Source organism: Acomys minous, assembly GCF_964271855.1.
Source record: "Acomys minous genome assembly, chromosome: 16".
In the NCBI taxonomy this organism is placed as follows: domain Eukaryota; kingdom Metazoa; phylum Chordata; class Mammalia; order Rodentia; family Muridae; genus Acomys; species Acomys minous.
The window spans coordinates 61,353,115-61,374,826 of NC_140498.1; the positions used below are offsets into that span (position 1 = coordinate 61,353,115).

At 41.4% G+C, this 21,712-nt stretch overlaps 1 protein-coding gene across 1 annotated transcript; it reads left to right on the top strand.

The window, feature by feature from the left end:
* The first annotated feature begins 1,118 nt into the window (after window positions 1-1,118).
* On the top strand, window positions 1,119-21,193 carry LOC311587543 (uncharacterized protein). Its single transcript, XM_084764501.1, has 4 exons — window positions 1,119-1,419; window positions 16,657-16,783; window positions 16,988-17,048; window positions 18,160-21,193. The coding sequence occupies exons 1-4, from the start codon at window positions 1,417-1,419 to the stop codon at window positions 19,802-19,804; spliced, it is 1,836 nt and encodes a 611-aa protein (XP_084620627.1). The 5' UTR covers window positions 1,119-1,416; the 3' UTR covers window positions 19,805-21,193.
* The last annotated feature ends 519 nt before the right edge of the window (window positions 21,194-21,712 follow it).

Below are 21,712 nucleotides of genomic sequence, written 5' to 3' on the forward strand. Positions count from 1 at the left end.
GCTGCCCTGTCCCAGGTTAACTAAGGTCATTTAAAATATAACAGGTGTCTGTGTCTTGACTGATTGCTAGTGGGTTATAAAATACCACCATAATAATAATTATAGGCCTGATAATAAGCACTGCTAGGCCATGCTGATAAATTACACACTACAAGCTTGTCCCTGTGTGGGCCTCAAGCCAGGGGCATTCTATTCCAATCTCCCATTCTCCAGTATTGCTGCCATGTCCCCTTGGGACAATCGATTGCTAGAAACTGCCTGATGAAGATCAAGACCAGTCAGGTCAGTAGCCTCAGTCCATCTCTGAGCCAAAGGGCTGGTCCTTCTAGACCCCTGAGCAACTCCTTTTCAGGTGGGACTACTGATAAGATCAGATTAAAGACCAGCTTCCTGCGAGCAGCAGTTCTGGGAGCTTTTTCCTGACTAACCAGATCCTTCATGACTTTCCTGGAATTTCTCTTCTGCAATTATAGCGGTGGTAAAGGTAGATACCTACCTGCTGGAGCATTCCAGAGTTAGGTATCCATAGCAACCCTTGCTTACAGAAATTCCTATACCTCTGTGCCTATATAAACTCTGTGAAAATTTTCAGTAAAAGGGGTTTGATCAGAATGCAGACTTGCCCCCTTTTCGTGTCTTGTGTTCTGTCCCTATACAGGAAAAGTTTCCTCCAGAGCATTAGTCAACCCCCTGCGGGCTGGGGCATTGCTGTGTAATTGGTTTTCATTTTCCAACTCAGGAAGAGTTGTAGGCTAACAATAGTGTTCCCCAGTGTTTGTCATCTGATTCCTGCTTTTCTCCCATGGTTGTCTCATAACTCTCTGGTAAAAAGAAGTAGTAGTTTGCCTGTACCCAGCCTGAAGACACAAAACTGAAGTCTTGTCTCCTAACATTACTCTTTCCAAGTGGGACATATGGAGAACTCCACTGCAAGTTGAGAAATGGGCTCTTCATTTACCCACCTAGATAGAGGAGGAAGCAGGGGAAGTGGCTACTGGCTGTGTGACTTGTTGAGGTCAGGGTCACTGTCCACAAGAGGGGAGGAGCAGGAGGCTGTGCTGAGGAAGCACAAGCAGTGTGTCCTCTGCAGGTTAGTTGAGAAGACAGATGTTGAGACCATTGGAGGACAGTGCTACTGAAATGCAAGTCTCTACAGCTCTGGAAAAAGTTTGTCCCTGGGTAGGAAGCTTGGGACAGCAACCATGATTCTGTGCCCCTACCAGAGCATGCTAGAGAGGTGTATATGTCACTCAAGACGACGTGACCAATCAGGGCCACGAGGCAGAGACGCGGAGGCGGGTTCTTCCGGGAGCCTTGCTGAAGAGCTGTGCAGGCTTGGGTGGCTCCGCGTGGTGTGCGCTGACCTCTGCTGCTGGGTGTTGTGAGAGAAGCTTCATCAAGTTCCGAAGTCCCGACATGGTGAGTGGAGGGTCACTGCCCACAAACGGGAGGAGCAGGCTGCTGTAGAGAACTAGCTGGAGTGGTGGGGCTGTGTGGGAAGACAGAGCAGTAGGCTATTGGAGAATGCGCACACGTGCTACTGAAATGCCCATCTCTGCAGTTCTGCAAATGGACTGGAAGCCTGGGCCATGAGCTATTGTGCTGTGTCCCTTCAGGACACTGTAATTCTAAGGGAGGTGCTCATGTCCCTGGAGACTTGCTGGCCAATCAGAGCCTCCAGGCAGACCAGCCAATATGAAGATGAGGCTCTTTCTTCTGGCTGCCATGCACAAGTGCAGCTCTCTAGCTGAGCTTTCTTTAATGGGTCTGTGTGATGTGCTTTGAGCACTGCTGCTGAGTGCTGTGAGGGAAGCTCAGGCAAGCGCCAAAGTGGCAACATGGTGAGCTCAGGGTCACTGCTGACTGATGGGTTATCTCCACAGGTGAAATAAGCCAATGGGGCCAGATTGAAAGTAAAACGGAGGCAGGTGGATCTCTGTGAGAGGCAGATGGATCTCTGTGAGTTTGAGGTCAGCCTGGTCTACAAAGTGAGTCCAGGACAGCCAAGGCTACACAGAGAAACCGTGTCTCGAAAAACCAAAAAAAAAAAAAAAAAAAAAAAAAAAAAAAAAAAAAAAAGTAAAACGGGCAAGTTTACTTAGGAAGTGAAATTCCTTGGCTAGTTCAGGAGCCTCAGTATACAAAGCCTGAGGAAATCGCCCCGCTGGACCCGCCCCTCCCCCCCCCTCCGTGGCAACTAGGATTACAGGTGAAGGAAGATTAAATATTGGCCACCTGCTGTACTAGGGAAGCCCTTGGCCCCAGGGGTGGGCTTGGAGCATCTCAAGGAATGCTAAGAATGTGCAGAGGCTTTCCTTGCAGGGGGCAGGGTTGGAGAAAGAAGCAGGATCTAACAGACCAGGTAGATGACAACTGAACACCCACATTGGGGAACATCAGAAAAGTGGGCTACAGGAGCTGATGTGGTGGGTCCTCCCTGAGGTTGTGTGGTTAGCAAAGGCCAGATGTGGCCACATTTGGCCCGTGTTATGCTTTCATGGAGAAAAGTAGAATTGATGATGTGAAGGATGCAGTAATTCATAGAAATTTAAAAAGCTCAGGTAGAATTTAGCTGAAGGAGGATTGCCTCCAACACACCCCACAGATAAACAGTGTGCTAACAGGCCTATTAGAAGTCAGGATGCTAGGACACAAGATGCAATTCATAAACATCTCCCCTTTATTTCATTCCTGCTTGTGAGCAGTATACAAGATGCAATTCTTTAAAAACTTACTTGATATGAGACATAGCTTGTGCAAAACCTCCTCACCTCAGCCTTTGTACTTTCTATCTTCTACTTCTCCTTTCTTTCTCATCCTCTGGAACCTTCCACTTAGGACTCTGTCACTGATGTTTGAAGGCACTGGGTCCGTAAAAAAACTTCTGTCACTATCATTGCTGGGCGAATGTCTTAAGTGGCTAGGCTTGCTGTGTCCAGTCCATATTTAAGTTGTTCAAAACATAACCTGGGGAGTAAATTTAAAGAAACTTAATGGCAGCAGCATGTAGAATGTAAAATCTGTTTTTAGCTGTCATTACAGAGATTTTTTTATTAGTTAGTTTTGTATTATGTGTGTGTGTATTACATGTATGTATGTATGCATATTAATTCTAGGACCGATGCATCTAATGTCTTTGAGAAAAGTCTTTCTGATAAAGTAGGCTAACTCAGGTGGCCTTGAAGCCTGTCTGTTGCTTCCCAGAGAAATGGCCTTGCTTTCTTCTTGACTAAACTTCTTAAGTTCTTTAATTAAAGGATTGTACCACAGCAGAGTTTAAAAATACTCACTTTAGTCATGTAATGAACCGTCCATTTCCATATCAGGAATAAGATTTTCATGTGGATCATGGCTTCTGTCTTCAGAACAGAACAGGATGCACAGTTTACTTTTACACTGCAGAGTGAAGCAGGACAGGCCGTAACTAGCTCACAAACTAATGTTTAGGGCAGTCAGCTGCAAGAGTCAATACTATGAAGAAAGACCTGATTGAGGCAAGGTGAATTATGATGTCATCTCCCAGCATGGATTAACTCATGCATGTGAATGGAAACAGACCAGATCGGTGGGTAAACATTTTGGGTAGGTTAGTTTTAGCCACTGAGTATTAAATTTCTATTTAATGGACTCTCCTATGCAGATATGTGCAATCCTCATTGACACAGTTAAGTCAGCTCAGATATTTGAGACTTAGGCTACTGGTTGTTGGTGTCTGTCTGATCTCAGCGGCTAACATTGCACAAAAGGGCAGAGTCAAACAGTACAAGTTTGGTAGTAGAGTTTTTGGTGTCACTTATATATACTATAGTATCATCTGCCAATTAGCATACATAGAATGCTTCCTTTCCAAATTCCACCCTCTTGATCACTTTTAGTTGCCATATTGGTGAGGTTGGACATCAAGTGTTATATTAAGTAGAAATGGAGAAAGAGGAGAGACTTCTCTTTATTCAGATTTTAGTGGAATTGCTTTGAGGTTCTCTCCATTTAAGTTGGTGTTGCTATAGACTTGTGTAAATTGTGTTTAATATGTATAGGTATGTCCCTTGCTATTGTAATCTCTCCAAGACTTTTATCATGAATTGGTGTTGAATTTTAGTGAAGGGCTTGCTTATTGTCTAATAAGATGACCTTGTGATGTTTTTCCCTATGTCAGTTTATTTATTTTACCATGACTTGTTTTCCTGTCATGAGCCATTCCTGCATCAATGGGATGAAACTTCGTCAACCATTGTGGGTTATCTTTTTGATATGTTCTTGGATTAAGTTTCCATTTATTTTATAGAGTATTTTTGCTTCAATGTTCATGAACAAATTTGGTCTGTAAATCTTCTTTGTTGAGTCTTTATATCCTTCATGTGTCAAGGTATTGTGGCCTCATAAAATGAACTGGGTAACTTTCCTTCTGTTTCTATTTTGTAGAGTACTTTGAGCAGTATTGAAACTAAGTCTTCTTTGAAAGTCTCGTTGAATTATGCACTAAAAGCGTCCAGTCTGCATTTCTTTCTTTATATATATAAAGAGATTTATTTATTATTTATACAGTATTCTGCTCACTTGTATCCTGCCCACCGCAAGAAGACACCAGATCTCATTACAGGTGGTTGTGAGCCACCATGTGGTTGCTGGGAATTGAACTCGGGACCTTTGGAAGAGCAGACAGTGCTCTTCACCTCTGAGCCATCTCTCCAGCCCCAGTCCTGCGTTTCTTTTGTTGGAGTCCTTTAATGAATTCTTTCATGTCACTAGGTGTTAGAGGTCTACTTATGGTAACTTGTTATGTCATCTGGGTTTAACTTTGGTAAGTGCTACATGTTGTTGTTAAGTTTACATGTAAGTAATTAACATTATTAGGCCTATGCCTATTATTATTACAACAGTATAACCCGCTAGCAATCAGTCAAGACACAGACACCTGTTATATTTTAAAATACCTGTAGTTAACCTAGGGCAGGGCAGATATTAATTCTCTAAACTACTTCCCTTAGTGGGGCAGGTATGGGATACCTGTCCCAATCCCACAGCATTTAATTCTAATAATTTCTATCAAGCTACCTCACATCCAGAATCCCATATACTTGCTAATGTTCTTCATCAGGGCCAAATCCTCCATCCATGCTGGCCATGTGCTTCTCCTCCACCTAACCCATGCTGGTGAGACCTCCTTCTCTCCCTTGTCCTTAGATCTGTCTTCATCCCAAGATTCTCTCTGTCTTCCCAAGCCCTAGAACCTTAGCCATTTCTAGTCCATTTGCCCTGCCCAGATGTGATGGTCTTATATTAGTTAGCATCAAAATACAGCAGACCAATGGGTACCTATGAAGAAAATTATTCATTTTGTTTAGATTTTTCATTTTGGTGCAATACAGGTATTTAAAAGTATGTCCTTATGATTTTGGAGATTTTCCCATTGTATGGCACCCTGCTCATTTTTTTCTTTTTTCTTTTTTTTTTTTTTTTTTTTTTTTTTTTTGGTAAATGTGACTATTCCTTCCCTGTCTTTTAGTTATTTCAATAAGGGTTGTCCATTTTGTTGATTTTTCTCAGTGAACCAACTCTGTGTTTCATAAATCCTTGTATTGTTCTCTTTGTTTTTATTTTTTGATTTCAGCCCTAATTCAATAGTTTCTTCCTGTCTACTACTTTTAGTTGTGCTTCCTTCATTTGGTTCTAGACTTTTATATGTGCTGGTAAGTATTTAGTAAGAAATTCCTGTATATTTTATGTATGCGCTTAGTGCTGTCAACTATCCTTTTTTTTCTTTTTTTTTATTAATTAATTTATTCATATTACATCTCAGTTGTTAGCCCATCCCTTGTATCCTCCCATTCCTCCCTTCCTCCCATTTCCTCCCTACTCCCCTCCCCTATGTCTGTGTCTGAGGGGGACCTCCTCCCCCTGTATATGCTCATAGGGTATCAAGTCTCTCCTTGGTGACCTATTATCCTTCCTCTGAGTGCTACCAGGCATCTCCATCCAAGGGACATGTTCAAGTATGGGGCACCAGAGTTTGTGTGAAAGTTAGATCTCCTTCTCCACTCAACAGTGGAGAATGTCCTCTCCATCGGCTAGTCTGGGTAGGGGTTCGAGGTTTACTGTCTATATTTTCCTTGGCTGTTGACATAGTTTGCGGAGGACCCCAGAGCCCAGACTCGCCTGTAGTTTTCCAGGACCCGCTGGATCCTTCTATTTCCTCATTCTCCCAGGCTTCTCACACCTAAAGTCTCAATAGGATGTCCTCCCCTCTTACCCACTTTCCTGGTAGGTACAGTTTTTCATGGAGACGTACACCTTGGACTAGTGTCTCGATATAAGTGAGTATATACCATTTAGCTCTTTTTTTTTTTTTTTTTTTTTTTTTTTTGGTTTTTCGAGACAGGGTTTCTCTGTGTAGTCTTGGCTGTCCTAGACTCGCTTTGTAGTCCAGGCTGGCCTCGAACTCACAGCGATCTGCCTGCCTTTGCCTCCAAAGTGCTGGGATTAAAGGCGTGCGCCACCACGCCTGGCCCATTTAGCTCTTTTTGCTTCTGAGTGAACTCACTCATTATGACAATTTCTAGTTCAATCCATTTGTCCACAAATTTTGGAAATTCCTTGTTTTTAATAGCTGAGTAGTATTCCATAGTCTAGATGTACCACAGTTTCTTTATCCATTCTTCTACTGAGGGACACATAGGTTGTTTCCATGTTCTGGCTATTATGAATAAGGCAGCTATGAACATGGTTGAGCATATATCCCTGTTGTGGGGTAGTGTATCTTCTGGGTATATTCCAAGGAGTGGGATAGCTGGGTCTTGAGGAAGCCCTATTCCCATTTTTCTGAGAAAGCGCCAGATAGCTTTCCAAAGTGGTTGTACTAGTTTGCATTCCCACCAGCAATGAAGGAGTGTTCCTCTTTCTCCACACCCTCGCTAGCATGTGGTGTCAGTTGAATTATTGATCTTAGCCATTCTGATGGGTGTAAGATGGAATCTCAGTGTCGTTTTGATTTGCATTTCTCTGATGACTAAGGAGGTCGAGCATTTCTTTAAGTGTTTCTCAGCCATTTGATATTCCTTTGTTGAGAATTCTCTGTTTAGTTCTGCGCCCCGTTTTTCTATTGGGTTATTCGGTTTGGTGGTGTTTAATTTCTTGAGTTCTTTATATATTTTGGATATTAGACCTTTGTCAGATGAAGGATTGGTGAAGATCTTTTCCCAGTCTGTAGGCTGTCGCTTTGTTCTCTTGACAGTGTCACCTGCCTTACAGACGCTTCTCAGCCTCATGAGGTCCCATTTATTAATTGTTGATGTTAAGGCCTGGGCTGTTGGTGTTCTGTTCAGGAAGTTGTCTCCTGTGCTTATGTGTTCCCGACTCTTCTCCATTTTTTCCTCTAACTGGGTTAATGTCTGTGGTTTTAGGTTAAGGTCTTTAATCCACTTGGACTTGAGTTTTGTGCATGGTGACAAATAGGGGTCTAACAACTATCCTTTTATCATCACTTTTATTGTGTACTATAGGTTTACATATGATGTGCATTCATTTGCATTGAATTCTACAAGGTCTTTAATATCTTTCTTTATTTCTGTCTTGACCCATTTTCACTCTGGGGAGAGGTATTTAGTTTGCATGAGTTTTAAAGACTTCCTTTGTTTCTGTTGTTGATGACGTGTAGCTTTAGTCTATGCTGGTCAGATAGAATGCAGAGGTTGTTTCGATTACCATGTACCTTTTGAGACTTTCACGGTGTTTGAGTATGTGTTCAATTTGGAGATGTTTCCATTTGTTTTTGAGAAGAAGGCAAACTCTTCTGTGTTTGTGTGGAATGTTCTGTAAATATCTGGTGAATTCTTTGGATTTTAATAGCAGTTAGCTGAAGCATATTTCTGTTCATATTATTCATGCAGAATCAAGCAACAGGTAAACCCTTCTCTGCCATGGACCTTTTTTGTGAAGTATGTAAACTTTCCAAGAAAGTTATCAGGTCCACTTCTGAGGATCTGCAGCAGCCAGGCTGGGCTGTTTCAAGTTTTGGCCCTGGAATCCCCCTACATCATTCCCTGGGGGCCCCCTTTTTACATCTTCGGATCACTTGGGTGCCACCTGCGTGTGTTCCATGAGAAGGGTTCTCAGATCTTCAGCTTGTGTTGTTGGCCTCTCCACACCTCCAGACAGCAACACCCCAGGACTGCAGAGCTGCTGTGGCTAAATCTCCAGAGTGCTGGGATGAGAGATCACACCCCTGGAGAAACTGAGAACCTGAAACCATGGAAAAGGCAGCAGCACCCAAAGCATCAGTTGTAGTTGCTGCTGACAGGGATCTCACAGGGTGGGAGGTTTGTTCAACTGGAGCTACTCTGTGAGTTCCAGTGCCAACTCTATTGTAGGTTTAGCTTTTTCAAAACCTACTTTACTTAGGGTGCCTACATCTTTTTATCTTCCTTTTAATCTACCAACCAGAGGTAGGGGAGAAAGAAGGTTCATAGAAGAAAGAGGGTGTGAACTAGTTTAGAAGCAGTTCTTTGGGGAGATTCTATTCTTCCTTGGCAGGGTACCAGAAATCCAGTCCAATAGGAAGTACCAAACAATACCATTAATCAGTGACAACAGATGATAAATGCTTGTTCTGCTTGAGTTAAAGATAAATGTGTGTTCTGTTGGAGTTAAGCAATATTACCCTGCATTGTTTCTTTCTCAGGAGAAGAGTAGGGCACTAGAACATCCCCAATATCTCTACCTTATATCCCATGGAATTAGTTTAAAATGCTTTGTCTATCCACCTAGGCACAATGTAGCAGGAATAGAGTTTTTCTTGCCTAAGTAGGATACAATATACCTGAAATAAAATTGATTCTTCCTGATTATCTTTTTGAATTACTCTGTGAATGGTCTGGGTCACAGTGTCCTTTCTCAAACCCATACTATGTTCTTGACCAGTCAGTTTTTGTTAAATGGTCAGTAAACTATCTCTGACCTGACTTTGGTGTCCATGTGGTCAGTGTGGGCTATTCCTGAACCCCAAGAGGCCAAAGCTAACAAGCTTGTAGGCTTAAGAAGGTTTCAGCTGCAGATAAGCCAATGAAAGCAGGCAAAAAATGTTAATGATGAGGCATGCCCTCATCAGAGTGGCTGATTGCTATGTCTGTGAGAGATTATATTGATTGATGAGTGATGTGGGAGGCTCTTCCAGTAAGGTTGCAGTATCCCTTAGCAAGTGTGCCTGGGTTGGAAAAGAGATCTGGCTGCATATAAGAGAGTGCTCAAGTAAGCAAGCAAGCGAGGAACAACATTTGTCCATGGTTTTTGTTATAATTTTCAAGGTTGAGTTTCTCTTCTAACCTTACAGAATGTTGGACTGTGAGCTGACAGAACCATCTGAAAAAGCAACAAGTGGGGCAGAAGTAAATGCAGTCTGTGGGTTTAGAGAAAAAACAGAACTAGGTAGTTTTAGATGGCAGTCGAATCCTGAGAGAGGAAGGGATTTTCAAGGAGCTTAGCACCAGTAAAGAGAAAGCCCTACTCTGCATTGGAAGCCTAAGATGGGCAACACCCATTCTTGCTACACCTGAAATGAATGGAAAGTATAGGCAAAGTGATTGCAAAGCAGGCACTTCATATAAAACCTGCTGCAACTCTGGTCCATGGCTGGCATATTTCATCTCAGTTTAGAAACCAAGGTTGGCAGGATCACTCACTGCTGTAGTGGTGTATTTTCTTTTTAATATTATTTATTATTTATACAGTATTCTGTCTGTAGGCCAGAAGAGGGCACCAGATCTCATTATAGATTCTTGTTAGCCACTATGTGGTTGCTGGGAATTGAACCCAGGACCTTTGGAAGAACAACCAGTGTTCTTAACCTCTGAGCCATCTCTCCAGCCCCCATTCCACTGGTTTTTAAAACAAGAAAGATGCACAATTCAAGGTCATGTATTCTGTCTCTTTGATTTCAGTTCAGCGTTGCTCCAGCTATTTATGTTTTGCAGAGCCAGTGCCCCAGTAAGGAAACTTTGAGATTTCATTTCACCAGGTTTTGGATATGTACCCCATGTTGCATTTTGAGACCATAAGATGATGAGATACCTAAGCTCTGAGAAATATATCATGGAGAGATGCATATACTGAGTTAAAGTAACAAAACTGAGTGATGAATGAGAAATTGCAGTCATAGGGCCATCTATACCCTGTGAAACGGAAGCCCCATGTATCTGAGACAAAGCTAGGGTACTTGGTGTTTGAGTTGGTTGATTTATCTATCTATCTATCTATCTTTCTATCTTTCTATCTATCTATCTATCTATCTATCTATCTATCTATCTATCTATCTATTTATTTATTTATTTTGTCTCCATTCAATCTTGCCTCACTATATGTACCTTCCTCTCAATTGGAATGGCTAGGTTTATTCTGTGCCATTGTATATTGTAAAGGTATAACCTATTCCCAGATTTTAGAAAATATAGCTATCAAAAGATTTTCTGGAGTGTCAGAAGAGTCTTTGTACTCTTTTTTGTTTGTTTGTTTGTTTTTTGTTTTTTGAGAAGGGTTTCTCTGTGCAGCCTTGGCTATCACTTTGTAGAACAGGCTGCACAGCGATCCACCTTCCTCCGCCCCTGAGTGCTGGGATTAAAGGCGTGCGCCACCACACCCAGCTTGTACTCCTGAATAGTGGATGAGCTATTGCAGACTGTTAGGATCATTGAAGTTGATTGAAATGCATTTTCACTGTGGGTCAATAATGACCAATATCAGAATTTAATTGATCAAATCAGAATGACTCTGGTTAGTGTCATTTCTTTAAATACTTATCTTCTTCTTTTTTTTAAATTTAATTTAATTTAATTTTTTAAAAAATTTTTTTATTCATAATTTATTCTTGTTACATCTCAGTGGTTATCCCCTCCTTGTATCCTCCCATTCCTCTCTCCCATTTTCCCCTTATTCCCCTCCCCTATGACTGTTCCTGAGGGGGATTACCTCCCCCTCTATATGTTCATAGGGTATCAAGTCTCCTCTTGGTAACCTGCTGTTCTTCCTCTGAGTGCCACCAGGTCTCCCCCTCCAGGGGACATGGTCAAAGGTGAGGCACCAGAGTATGTGAGAAAGTAATATCCCACTCTCCACTCTACTGTGGAGAGTGTTCTGTCCATTGTCTAGATCTGGGTAGGGGTTTAAGGTTTACGGCCTGTATTGTCCTTGGCTGGTGCCTTAGTTTGAGCGGGACCCCTGTGCCCAAATCTGCCTATCATAATGTTCTACTTGTAGGCTTCTAGGACCCTCTGGGTCCTTCTACTTTACCTTTCTCCCATGATTCTCTCATCTAGAATCCCACTAGAATGTCCTCTCCTCTGTCTCAGTTTCCTGGTAAGTGAAGGCTTTCGTGGGACATGGCCCTTGGGCTAATATGCAGATATAAGTGAGTATATACCATTTGAGTCTTTCTGCTTCTGGGTTAACTCACTCATTATGATCATTTCTAGCTCAATCCATTTATCCACAAATTTCGGGAAGTCCTTGTTTTTAATAGCTGAATAGTATTCCATAGTGTATATGTACCACAGTTTCTTTATCCATCCTTCTATTGAGGGACACTTCGGCTGTTTCCTGGGTCTCTGCATCAGTTTCCATCAGCTGCTGGAGGAAGACTCTCAGAAAACTCTTATGCTAGAAACCTGTCTGCAAGCATAGCAAAGTATCATTAATAGTGTTAGGGATTGGCTCTTTCTCCTTTGGGTAGGTCTTATGTAGAGTAGCAAGTTATTTGCTTGCCATTTCTTCAATCTCTAATCCATCTTTATCCCTATACTTTTTGTAAGCAAGATAAATTTTGGGTCAAAGGCTTTAAGGGTGGTTTTGTGTCCCCCTCCCTCCACTGAAAGTCTCACGTGGCTATAGAGGTTGGCAATTTCAGGCTCTTAGAACCTGATGGTACGGGTCTCAGCTAGATTCACCCTCATAGATTCCAAGGACCCCTCCTTTCCCCGGGATGCCCCCTTCTGCAGAAGAGTGTTAATTCAGAACATGGCTGGTCTCGTAAGAGATCACATGCAAAGACTTTCTTAGGCTTCTGTAACCCGGCAGGAAAGAGATCACATCCAAAGGTCTTCTACGTCTGTGTGATTCAGTTGTAATACAAAACATGCCTTTAATTGAGGAGACAGAAGCAAACAGATTTGGGTCTAAGGGCAGCCAGGGATAGAGCAGGTATCAAGTAAAGAAAAGCTTAGATCCAGGTATGGTGACATAGTCCTTTCATCCTAATTGAAGGTTAAGTTAATTTAAAGAAAGAAGCAGCACCCAGGCTTGAAAGTGATATGATTGTGTGGAAGAAGAGGTGATGAATCAGAGAAGATGTAGTAGAATAAGATATGGCCAACTCCCACTAGAGAGAGCCCAGGGAAGCTACTTAAGAGGCATTTGTACAGAGAGAGGAAGCAGTTGTAGCAGGAAGCAGACCACAAAGAAAATGAGATGTCTTTCTCCTGCCAAAAGCTCAATGATGGTTCCATTACTTTAGGGATTTTCTTCTGCTAAAATCAAACTAAGCTCTTAACGAATGAATATTTATAAAAGTGTAGTCTTGAAGGTAAGTAAATACTTAAATAGAAGTGGATCAGGGCATAATGATTTTACCATTTTGCTGCTGGGCAGTAGTGGCATATGCTTTTTTTTGTTTTGTTTTGTTTTTCCAAACAGGGTTTCTCTGTGTAGCCTTGGCAGTCCTGGACTCACTTTGTAGACCAGGCTGGCCTGGAACTCACAGCAATCCACCTGCCTCTGCCTCCCGAGTGCTGGGATTAAAGGCCTGCACCACCACCGCTCAGCGTGGCATATGCCTTTAATCCCAGCACTTGGGAAGCCGAGGCAGGAAGATTGATGTGAGTTCGAAGCCTTTCTGGTCTACAAAGGGAGTCCAGACAGTCACGGATACCCAGAGAAACAAAAAACGAAAACAAACAAAAAACAAAACAACAAGAAAAATACTATTGCTACCTAGCACATCTTCCACAGTGGGCAGATGAAAAACACAGTTTTATTAGTCAAGGTTCTCAACATGAGCACAACTTGTAGAGTGGATCTCATTCTGTGTATTTTGAAAGTAAATTTTTTGAATGTCTCACAACTGTGATCCAGCTAGTTCAACCTTGGCTATCTACCAAAAGAAACGAAAAGACTCCAGAACTTGTTTGGTCCATGAGGCTGGATGTATTAACTGATGCTTAGTATACTCCAGAAGTCCAAAAATTAGGATGTAAAGACACTAAAGTAATGAAAATTTCCTAGCCTAGACTAATGAAAACAGCCAAAGAAAGAAAGCTTCCTTCTACAATATCTTCTTTATATGTAGGTTGACACCCATAGCTGTGGCCCTGATTAAAGATCAATATTATCATCTCAAAAGATCCACATTAAAGAAAGGTCTTTCCCATTCAAGAGCCTTATTTCAGAAAACTCTCTCCAAAAAGAAAGCCTGGGGTACTATATCGTGAGTCTGGACAAGTTCATATAGAGTTCTGCCTATTCCTACTCATGCTCAACTAGCACATCCAAGTCTAAAGATGGTCGCCATGTAAAGACAGAGACATCTGCGGCCACTGTTGGGTAAAAATCATGCAGGAACATATATAAATTATAAAAAGAAGGACACACTTGCTTTCATGGAGGAGTCAAAAGAGTTCATTTTAACTAGCCCTGGCTTCTCTGACTGAGGCCTGTGAAATCACTGTAGAGAATTCCATTCCTTCTTTTTTTCTAAGCCTTGTTTTTATTTTATGATTACAGGCGTTTGTCTGTATATATTTGTACACAGTGCCTACAAAGGCCAACAGATCCCAGATCTCCTTGGGCAGAATTTACAGCAGATTGTTAGCTACCATACACCTGAGAAATTCATAAAGCATCTTCATTACTATCTGTTGCTCTAGTCCCAGGCGTTCTGACACCATCTCCTGGCCTCCCTGGCCACCAGGCATGATAGGGGTACAAAGACATGCGTTCTGGCAAACAGGATTCTAACTAGGATTAACTGGTATGGGGAGAGTTTGGTGCAAGGCGTGGCTAAAAAATTTATACTGAGGCTCCATAGCCCAGGGCTAAATGACTTCATGACTTCCATCAAAGCCACAACCCCATTCTTGGTGTTTTTGTTTGTTTGTGGATTTTTTGTTTATATTTTTTTGAGACAGGGATTTTCTGTGTAGCCTTGGCTGTCATGGACTCACTTTATAGACCAGTCTGGTCTTTAACTCCCAGCAATTAGCCTGCCTCTGCCTCAGGATTGCTGGCATTAAAGGCATGCTCTACCTCACCTGGCCACACCTCCCATTCTTTCTGATCCTTACATAACCAAGGTGTGATTTTCAAGGAAATGAATTGGCCTCCAAAGTGTTGGGGTTATTGGCATATTATCTGAAACTTGTGTAATTAAAAAGCACCTGGGTGCCTGTGTGTCACAGCAGGGAAGCAGCATGACTGCTAGTCTGTCACCTGAGACATTACCTTGAACATCATGCCTGCCTCACTCCCTGCCCTTGCTGATTCCCTATGTCCTCTAAGAACCCTCTGCTCAGCAGAGACCCACTGACTCTTCTCTCCTTGCTGGGGAAGGCGCCCTCATCCCCCACCCCTCCCTCCCTTCACACCTCCACTCCATCCTCTACCCACTCCCACCCCCAGCACAAGCACAACGGTGGGTTTTTGTTTTCTTTTTAATCACCTTTCCACTGAGGGTGTTGTGTTGATTAACTGTAGTGCTCCAAAATGATTATCTCTCCCTCTCTATATATATTTTAAATTCTTTTATTGAAGTATACAGTGTTTCACCTTCATGTATGTCTGCCCACCAGAAGAGGGCGCCAGATCTCCCTGTAGATGACTGGGAGCCACCATATGGTTGCTGGTTTGGAAGAGCAGGCAGTGCTCTTAACCACAGAGCCATCTCTCCAGCCCCTCCAAAATGTTTGTTATCTCTTCCTCCCAGGTTTCTTTCGTAGTTATCAGATGAAAGGTAGCTGCAGTTTACCTGAACACAGCATGAAGCCACAAAACAACAGTCGTGTGTCCTAAACTCTCTTTAATTTGGAATCTTTTGTGTCCCTTTTCACTTGTGGGACAGACTGATAACTCCACTCCAAAATGAGCAATGGCTTTGCAATCTGTGCACGCTGATTCCAGGAAGAAGGGAAGTGCCTGAGGGTTTTGCTGGGACCTCAGGCAAGCTCAGAATTTGGGACCTGGTGAGCTCAAGGTCAATGGGGGGGGGCAGGCATCTGAGCAGCAGGAGGCCTGAGTGGCTGGTTCTCTCCTGGGGTGAGTGCAAAGGTGGAAATGCAGGGGCTTGGAGAACAGGTAGGAGTGCTACTGAAATGCAGATCTCTCCACCTAAGGAAAATAGACTAGTACTGTAATAGAAGCGTGTTCCAGGAGCTACTGGGCTGTGTCCCTTCAGCTCACTCTAACCATAGGGAAGTGCTTGTCTCACTCAAGACTTCATGGCCAATCACGGACTCCAGGGAAAAGAGAAAGAGTGTTCTTCCGGGTGCCATGCTGTAAGTTCCTTTCTTTACCAGAGCGGACTTGAGTGGCCATGTAAGATTTGCTCTGAGTGTTTGTGCTGGGTGCTGTGAGGAGAGCTCAGGCAAGGTCAGAAGACACAACATTGTAAGTGCAGAGTCACTGCTCACAGTAGGGAGGAACAGGCAGCTGAGCAGAGGAAACTGGTGTAGTGGGTCTTCCCTGGGGCTGCGAGATAAGCAGCAGCAGATGTGGCCACCTGTGAGGTCCTCTTCTGTCTTAGTAATTTTCTGGACTTGGTGATGGTCTCTGCGTAACTGCACCGTGTGGATTACATCTACCCAAAGCATTGGAAGCAGGAGCTTGTGAATAGAAACATCCTTGGCCGGATTACAAACTCAGACCCTTAATTTCTCTAACTTCTTCTAAAAATTCTGTTCTTAGAATGGAACATTTGGTCTAAGCTATATTTGGAAGCCAGGCATTGTGGCGCACACCCCAAGTCCCTGCACTCAGGAGGCAAGTGGCTTGCTGTGTCTTTAGGGCCAGCCTGGTCTGCAATGTGAGTCCATGGCAGCCAAGGCTAACACAGAGAAACAATGCCCCGAAAAAAACAAACAAACAAACAAACAAACTATATATATATATATACATATATATATTTAATTTTGTGGAGTTTGTAAATGTTATCTCATGTGTTCGGTAACACTTCAGTATTAAGCTATGACCTCTTGCTGTCCTGATATTCATTACATAGACATGACTGGCAGTCACATCATGAGATAGTCCTGTCCCAGTTTCTTGAAGATGAGACGGCATGAAAAAAATACACCCAGTTTAAAAATCATTTTTATCATTAATAATTCTTTATATAATTTCTCTGACATGAGCCCAGTACTACTAAACTCTTTCTGTACCTCCTCATCCCTGTGATGATTGGCATTTATCTTGCAAGGCTATATCCTATTCAAGGACTAAAGAATGACACAAGTGGACATCAGTATTCAGGATCCTTATAAAATGACTTAGTTACATTAGAACATATGTATCAGGAAATAAGTGGAGGAACCCACAGAATTATATGAATATATTGTCAATAAAGGATACAGTCACACTGTTATCCTTATCATGCTTTCTGTTGTTCACCGGGATGGGTTATTTTAGGATGCAGTGACCTATGATGATGTGAATGTGAAATTCACTCAGGAAGAGTGGGCTTTGCTGGATCCTGCCCAGAAGAGTCTCTATAGAGAGGTGATGCTGGAGACCTACAGGAACCTCACTGCCATAGGTAGGACTGTGAATTTTATGTTGCTTTTTAAAATCTAGTGACAACTGTTTCTCCATTGCTGTTATTTGTTATTGTAATGTCAACTGAAAATGAGGATGAATGAGATGAGTAAATCAGCCAGATGTCTAAGGTTAACTGTAGGGTAACTTGAATTTTGCCTACTTGCCAATAATATATCATGCATTTTTGGTTCCTCTATTTTAGGGTACAATTGGGAAGACCATAACATTGTAGAGGATCTTCATAGTTCTAGAAGATCTAGAAGGTAATTTTCATGTGCAAGTTGATACGAATATGTCTCTGAATTACTTTTAGTGCATCCTTTAAGTTCTAAAGAAAAACAAGAGTGTAAATATGCAGGTTTTAAGTGTATCGATGATTATTCAATTCTTACAAAGACATGTACCTCAAAATCAGGCATCTGATTTATTTTTGTACGGCATTTCTCTGAGGAAGAAGATAAGAAAACACACATTAACAAATATCACCATTTGAATCATAGCTATATTGTAGAACTGCTAACTCTTTAGGCTCATAATACTTAGATACTTCAGAAATGTACACATTAACCTTCTAATAGACAAATAGTCCATAATAAAGCTCGTGTTCATAATATATTTGCATCAGTGTTCCTAGGTTTAGTGAGAGGAGCAGTTTGTGAAAGTAAAGAAAGTTATTCTGGAGAAACTTTTATCCCTATGCAATATTTCAATGAGAAAAACAGGAAGTGAGACTGTGAATGCAGGGTAAAACTTTTCATTTGCTGTCTTCATTAATAGATATATCATTTATCACAATGGATGAAAGCCCTGTCAGCATAGGGACATTGAACAAAGCAATATAACCCTCTCTAACCCAGAAGAATTAGAAGATTTGTAGTAGTACCCATAATATGTAGACTTTCTGAATGTAATACTGTGTACAATTAATGGCTTTTCCAATTTTATTGGCAATATATCCACACTCTCGCACTACAGGAAAACTTCCATGAATACTATCAATGTTGATTGCCTCTGTTTGCCTTGAGTCACTTTCCAATGATAGTATGACTGACATGATAGGAAAAATTTTAATGCATTCAGAGTGGTAATTCTGACTTCTCCCAGTTCTCTTCCAACATGTGAAAACCTTCTTCTGTAGTAAAAGGATGCTTTAAATGTGGTCCACACAATACATGATCTTCCAAATACAGGCCTCTGAGGAGACGCAAAATAACACATGAAGAAGGAAGGAAAAATGAAAGCCAATAAACTGACATTACCATGAGATCTGATTACTTTTAAAATTAGACCAAAATGTAAAATTAATTCACAGAGATAAAAATATTCATCAGTGTAATGTGGTATAACTTTGACATGTGCCAATTATCATTGCAGGAATGGAAGAAGATACACTAGAGGAAAACCCTCTCTATTTATTCAGTGTGATAAATCATGGTTATGTCAACGTCATCCTCAAGGGCAAGAAATAATTCCTACTGGAGAGAAACCATATGAAGATATCCAGTATGGTGAGGCCTTTGTAAGTCACAGTAGTCTCCAAATTCATAAAAGAACAGAAACTAGAGAGAAACCCTATGAATGTGACCAATGTTTTATGGTTGTTGATCCTCAAAGTTCTCTTCAAATTCATGAGAAAATTCATACTAGAAAGAAACCTTATGAAAGTCAACAATGTGGTAAAGTCTTTGCTCAGCACAGATATCTTCAAAGGCATGAAATAAATCATACAGGAGAGAAACCTTATGAATGTAATCAATGTGGTAAAGCCTTTGCACAGCACATGAATCTTCAAATGCATAAAGAAATTCATACAGAAGAGAAACCTTATGAATGTAATCAATGTGCTAAAGCTTTTGCATGGCATAGTAGTCTTCGAAGGCATGGAAGAATTCATACAGGAGAGAAACCTTATGAATGTAATCAATGTGGTAAAACCTTTGCACGGCACAGTAGTCTTCAATTCCATGAGAGAATTCATACAGGAGAGAAACCTTATGAATGTAATCAATGTGGTAAAGCCTTTGCATGGCGCAGTCATCTTCAAAGACATGAGAAAATTCATACAGAAGAGAAACCTTATGAATGTAATCAATGTGATAAAGCCTTTGCACGGCGCAGTCATCTTCAAAGACATGAGACAATTCATCGAGGAGAGAAACCTTATGAATGTAATCAATGTGGTAAAGCCTTTGCATGGCGCAGTCATCTTCAAAGCCATGAGAGAATTCATACAGGAGAGAAACCTTATGAATGTAATCAATGTGATAAAGCCTTTGCACGGCACAGTCATCTTCAAAGCCATGAGACAATTCATCGAGGAGAGAAACCTTATGAATGTAATCAATGTGGTAAAGCCTTTGCATGGCACAGGTCTCTTCAAATGCATAAACAAATTCATACAGGAGAGAAACCTTATGAATGTAATCAATGTGGTAAAGCCTTTGCGCAGCACAGATATCTTCAAATTCATGAAAGAATTCATACAGGAAAGAAACCTTATGAATGTAATCAATGTGGTAAAGCCTTTGCACTGCACAGTCATCTTCAAATGCATAAAGAAATTCATACAGAAGAGAAACCTTATGAATGTAATCAATGTGGTAAAGCCTTTGCACGGCGCAGTCATCTTCAAAGCCATGAGAAAATTCATACAGGAGAGAAACCTTATGAATGTAATCAATGTGGTAAAGCCTTTGCACGGTGCAGTCATCTTCAAAGCCATGAGAGAATTCATACAGGAGAGAAACCTTATGAATGTAATCAGTGTGGTAAAGCCTTTGCTTGGCACAGGTCTTTTCAAATGCATAAACAGATTCATACAGGAGAGAAACCTTATGAATGTAATCAATGTGGTAAAGCCTTTGCATGGCACTCGTTTCTTCAAAGGCATGAAAGAATTCATATAGGAGAGAAACCTTATGAATGTATTCACTGTGGCAAAGCCTTTGCACTGCACAGTCATCTTCAAATGCATGAAAGAATTCATAGAGGAGAGAAACCTAATGAATGTAATAAATGAGGTAAAGCCTTTTCCCCAGCACAGTTATCTACAAATGCATGAAAGAATTCATAAAGGAGCCAAACCTTATGAATGTAATTAATGTTGTAAAACCTTTGCATATCACAATTTTCTTCAGAGCCGTGAAGGAATTCATACAGGACAGAAAAGTCCTGAATATAATGTCTGTGGCAAAGCCTTTGAATGTCATGGTCATCTTCAAAGGCACAAAAGAATTCATACAGGAGAGAATCTTTATGAATGTATTTAATATTTTGTAGTCTTTACATGCAATTACCTATTAGAGAGAAATTCATTGAATGTAATTAATGTGAGATAGCCTAGCAGTCCAGAGTATCTCACAGACTTGTTCTATGAAGCAGGAATTTTGAAGAACCGGCCCACCTAGTCTATGCATAGTGGGACATGGATTTTCCAGTGTCATGCTTGTTCACCATTTTGATAGTCAGTGTGCTCTCAACAGTAAAGAACAGTTGTTTGATTCAGTGGCTATTTGGCCACATTTGCTTCATAGATGTCCATCAGCTTAATTGAAGTATATTGGATGTGCCGTCAGAGGCAGCTGTGTCTCTCTGTCAGGAAAGGCCTTTCTTATTGACTGCCATATTCTGTAAATCTCTGAGGTGTTTTGAAGACCATCTTTGTATTGAGCATAGTGAATAACCATGCCTGTCTGTCTATGTGGGTATACTGAACAATCAACTTATCTATTCCAGTTTATCTAAGTAGATAAATATTTCTTGTTTCTAGCTATGCACAATCTGCTTAACCTTGAAAACATTGGTACAATGTGACTCCTGAACATACCACAAATATAGAACAATCAAGAGCTATATAATATTTGTGAAAAAATGAGGGAATGGAGATAAATTGTCAAAAATATAAGCCTAAACTTATATTTAAATTTTCATCAAAATACCTAAGGAAACTCCACCAGGAAAAGTGTGACCTTGACCAAGTAAACTATGATTGTATGTGTAACAAACACAGACTTCACTATGAAAATCACTCAGTACCCCTAAACTGTTCTATTTCTGCCTTCTACCTACCGCTAATCTCTCCTGCAGAGAGGCTCCATGCTCTAGAGTTCTCTCAAAATGTGAGCAGAAAGGTAGTTCTATGGCCCTACAGCCCCTCATGCCCCCTTGTGGTTGCAGACAAACTCAGCCCCACTGAATCTCACAAAGAAAATAATGTTGTAGAATAATTTATGTCTGCTTCCTGCCAGATGTATTATGTCACAAGGTGTGGAAACTGCCCTGTCTATGTACCGTGCACAGCTGAGAACCCTCTGCATCTCAGACACTCCATTTGTACCCTGAAACTGAATTTCTGTGATTCATGCCATTGTGGCTGGTGGTATTGGAAAAATAAAAAGATTATCAAGTATTGATGAAGCATAATCCCCATCAATTATTTTCTATCAGTATCTACACTATTTATACAATTTGACACAAAAATTGAATGTAGAGTTCAGGTTCAGTACTTCTAGAAACTAGGCCTTCAGTTTTCTAGTCTGTCTTCCTACTGCACACGAAACCAATGCCTGTATGTGTGCCCTGGAGAGTGATAGAATAAGCTCCACTTTCCACTGCTTGGGCGTCAAAGCCCACTCATCCAAAGGGAATCTACACTCAGGAAATTCAGAGGTCGAAGACCTCTGCCCAGATCACCACAGAGACCAACAAATTCACAGTGTGAACCACACTCCATCTCAGTTGTGGGAAGCCGCGCCCACATTCGCCATTACAAGATGGCGCTGACACCCTGTGTCCCATGCTGACAAACAACTAATCTGCGCATGTGCGAAGGGATTTTCCACTCGTTGTGCTCTGCCTCTCCCGTGGCATCATCTCGCCCGATGAGCAACAGCCAATCAGGGACTGACATCCTAAGTGGAGGACAGTT

Excerpts from the sequence above, each read along its gene's own strand:
- LOC311587543 (XM_084764501.1), top strand. Across the intron at positions 16,784-16,987 it reads CAGGAACCTCACTGCCATAG|GGTACAATTGGGAAGACCAT; the intron begins GTAGGACTGTGA and ends CCTCTATTTTAG. Across the intron at positions 17,049-18,159 it reads AGTTCTAGAAGATCTAGAAG|GAATGGAAGAAGATACACTA; the intron begins GTAATTTTCATG and ends TTATCATTGCAG.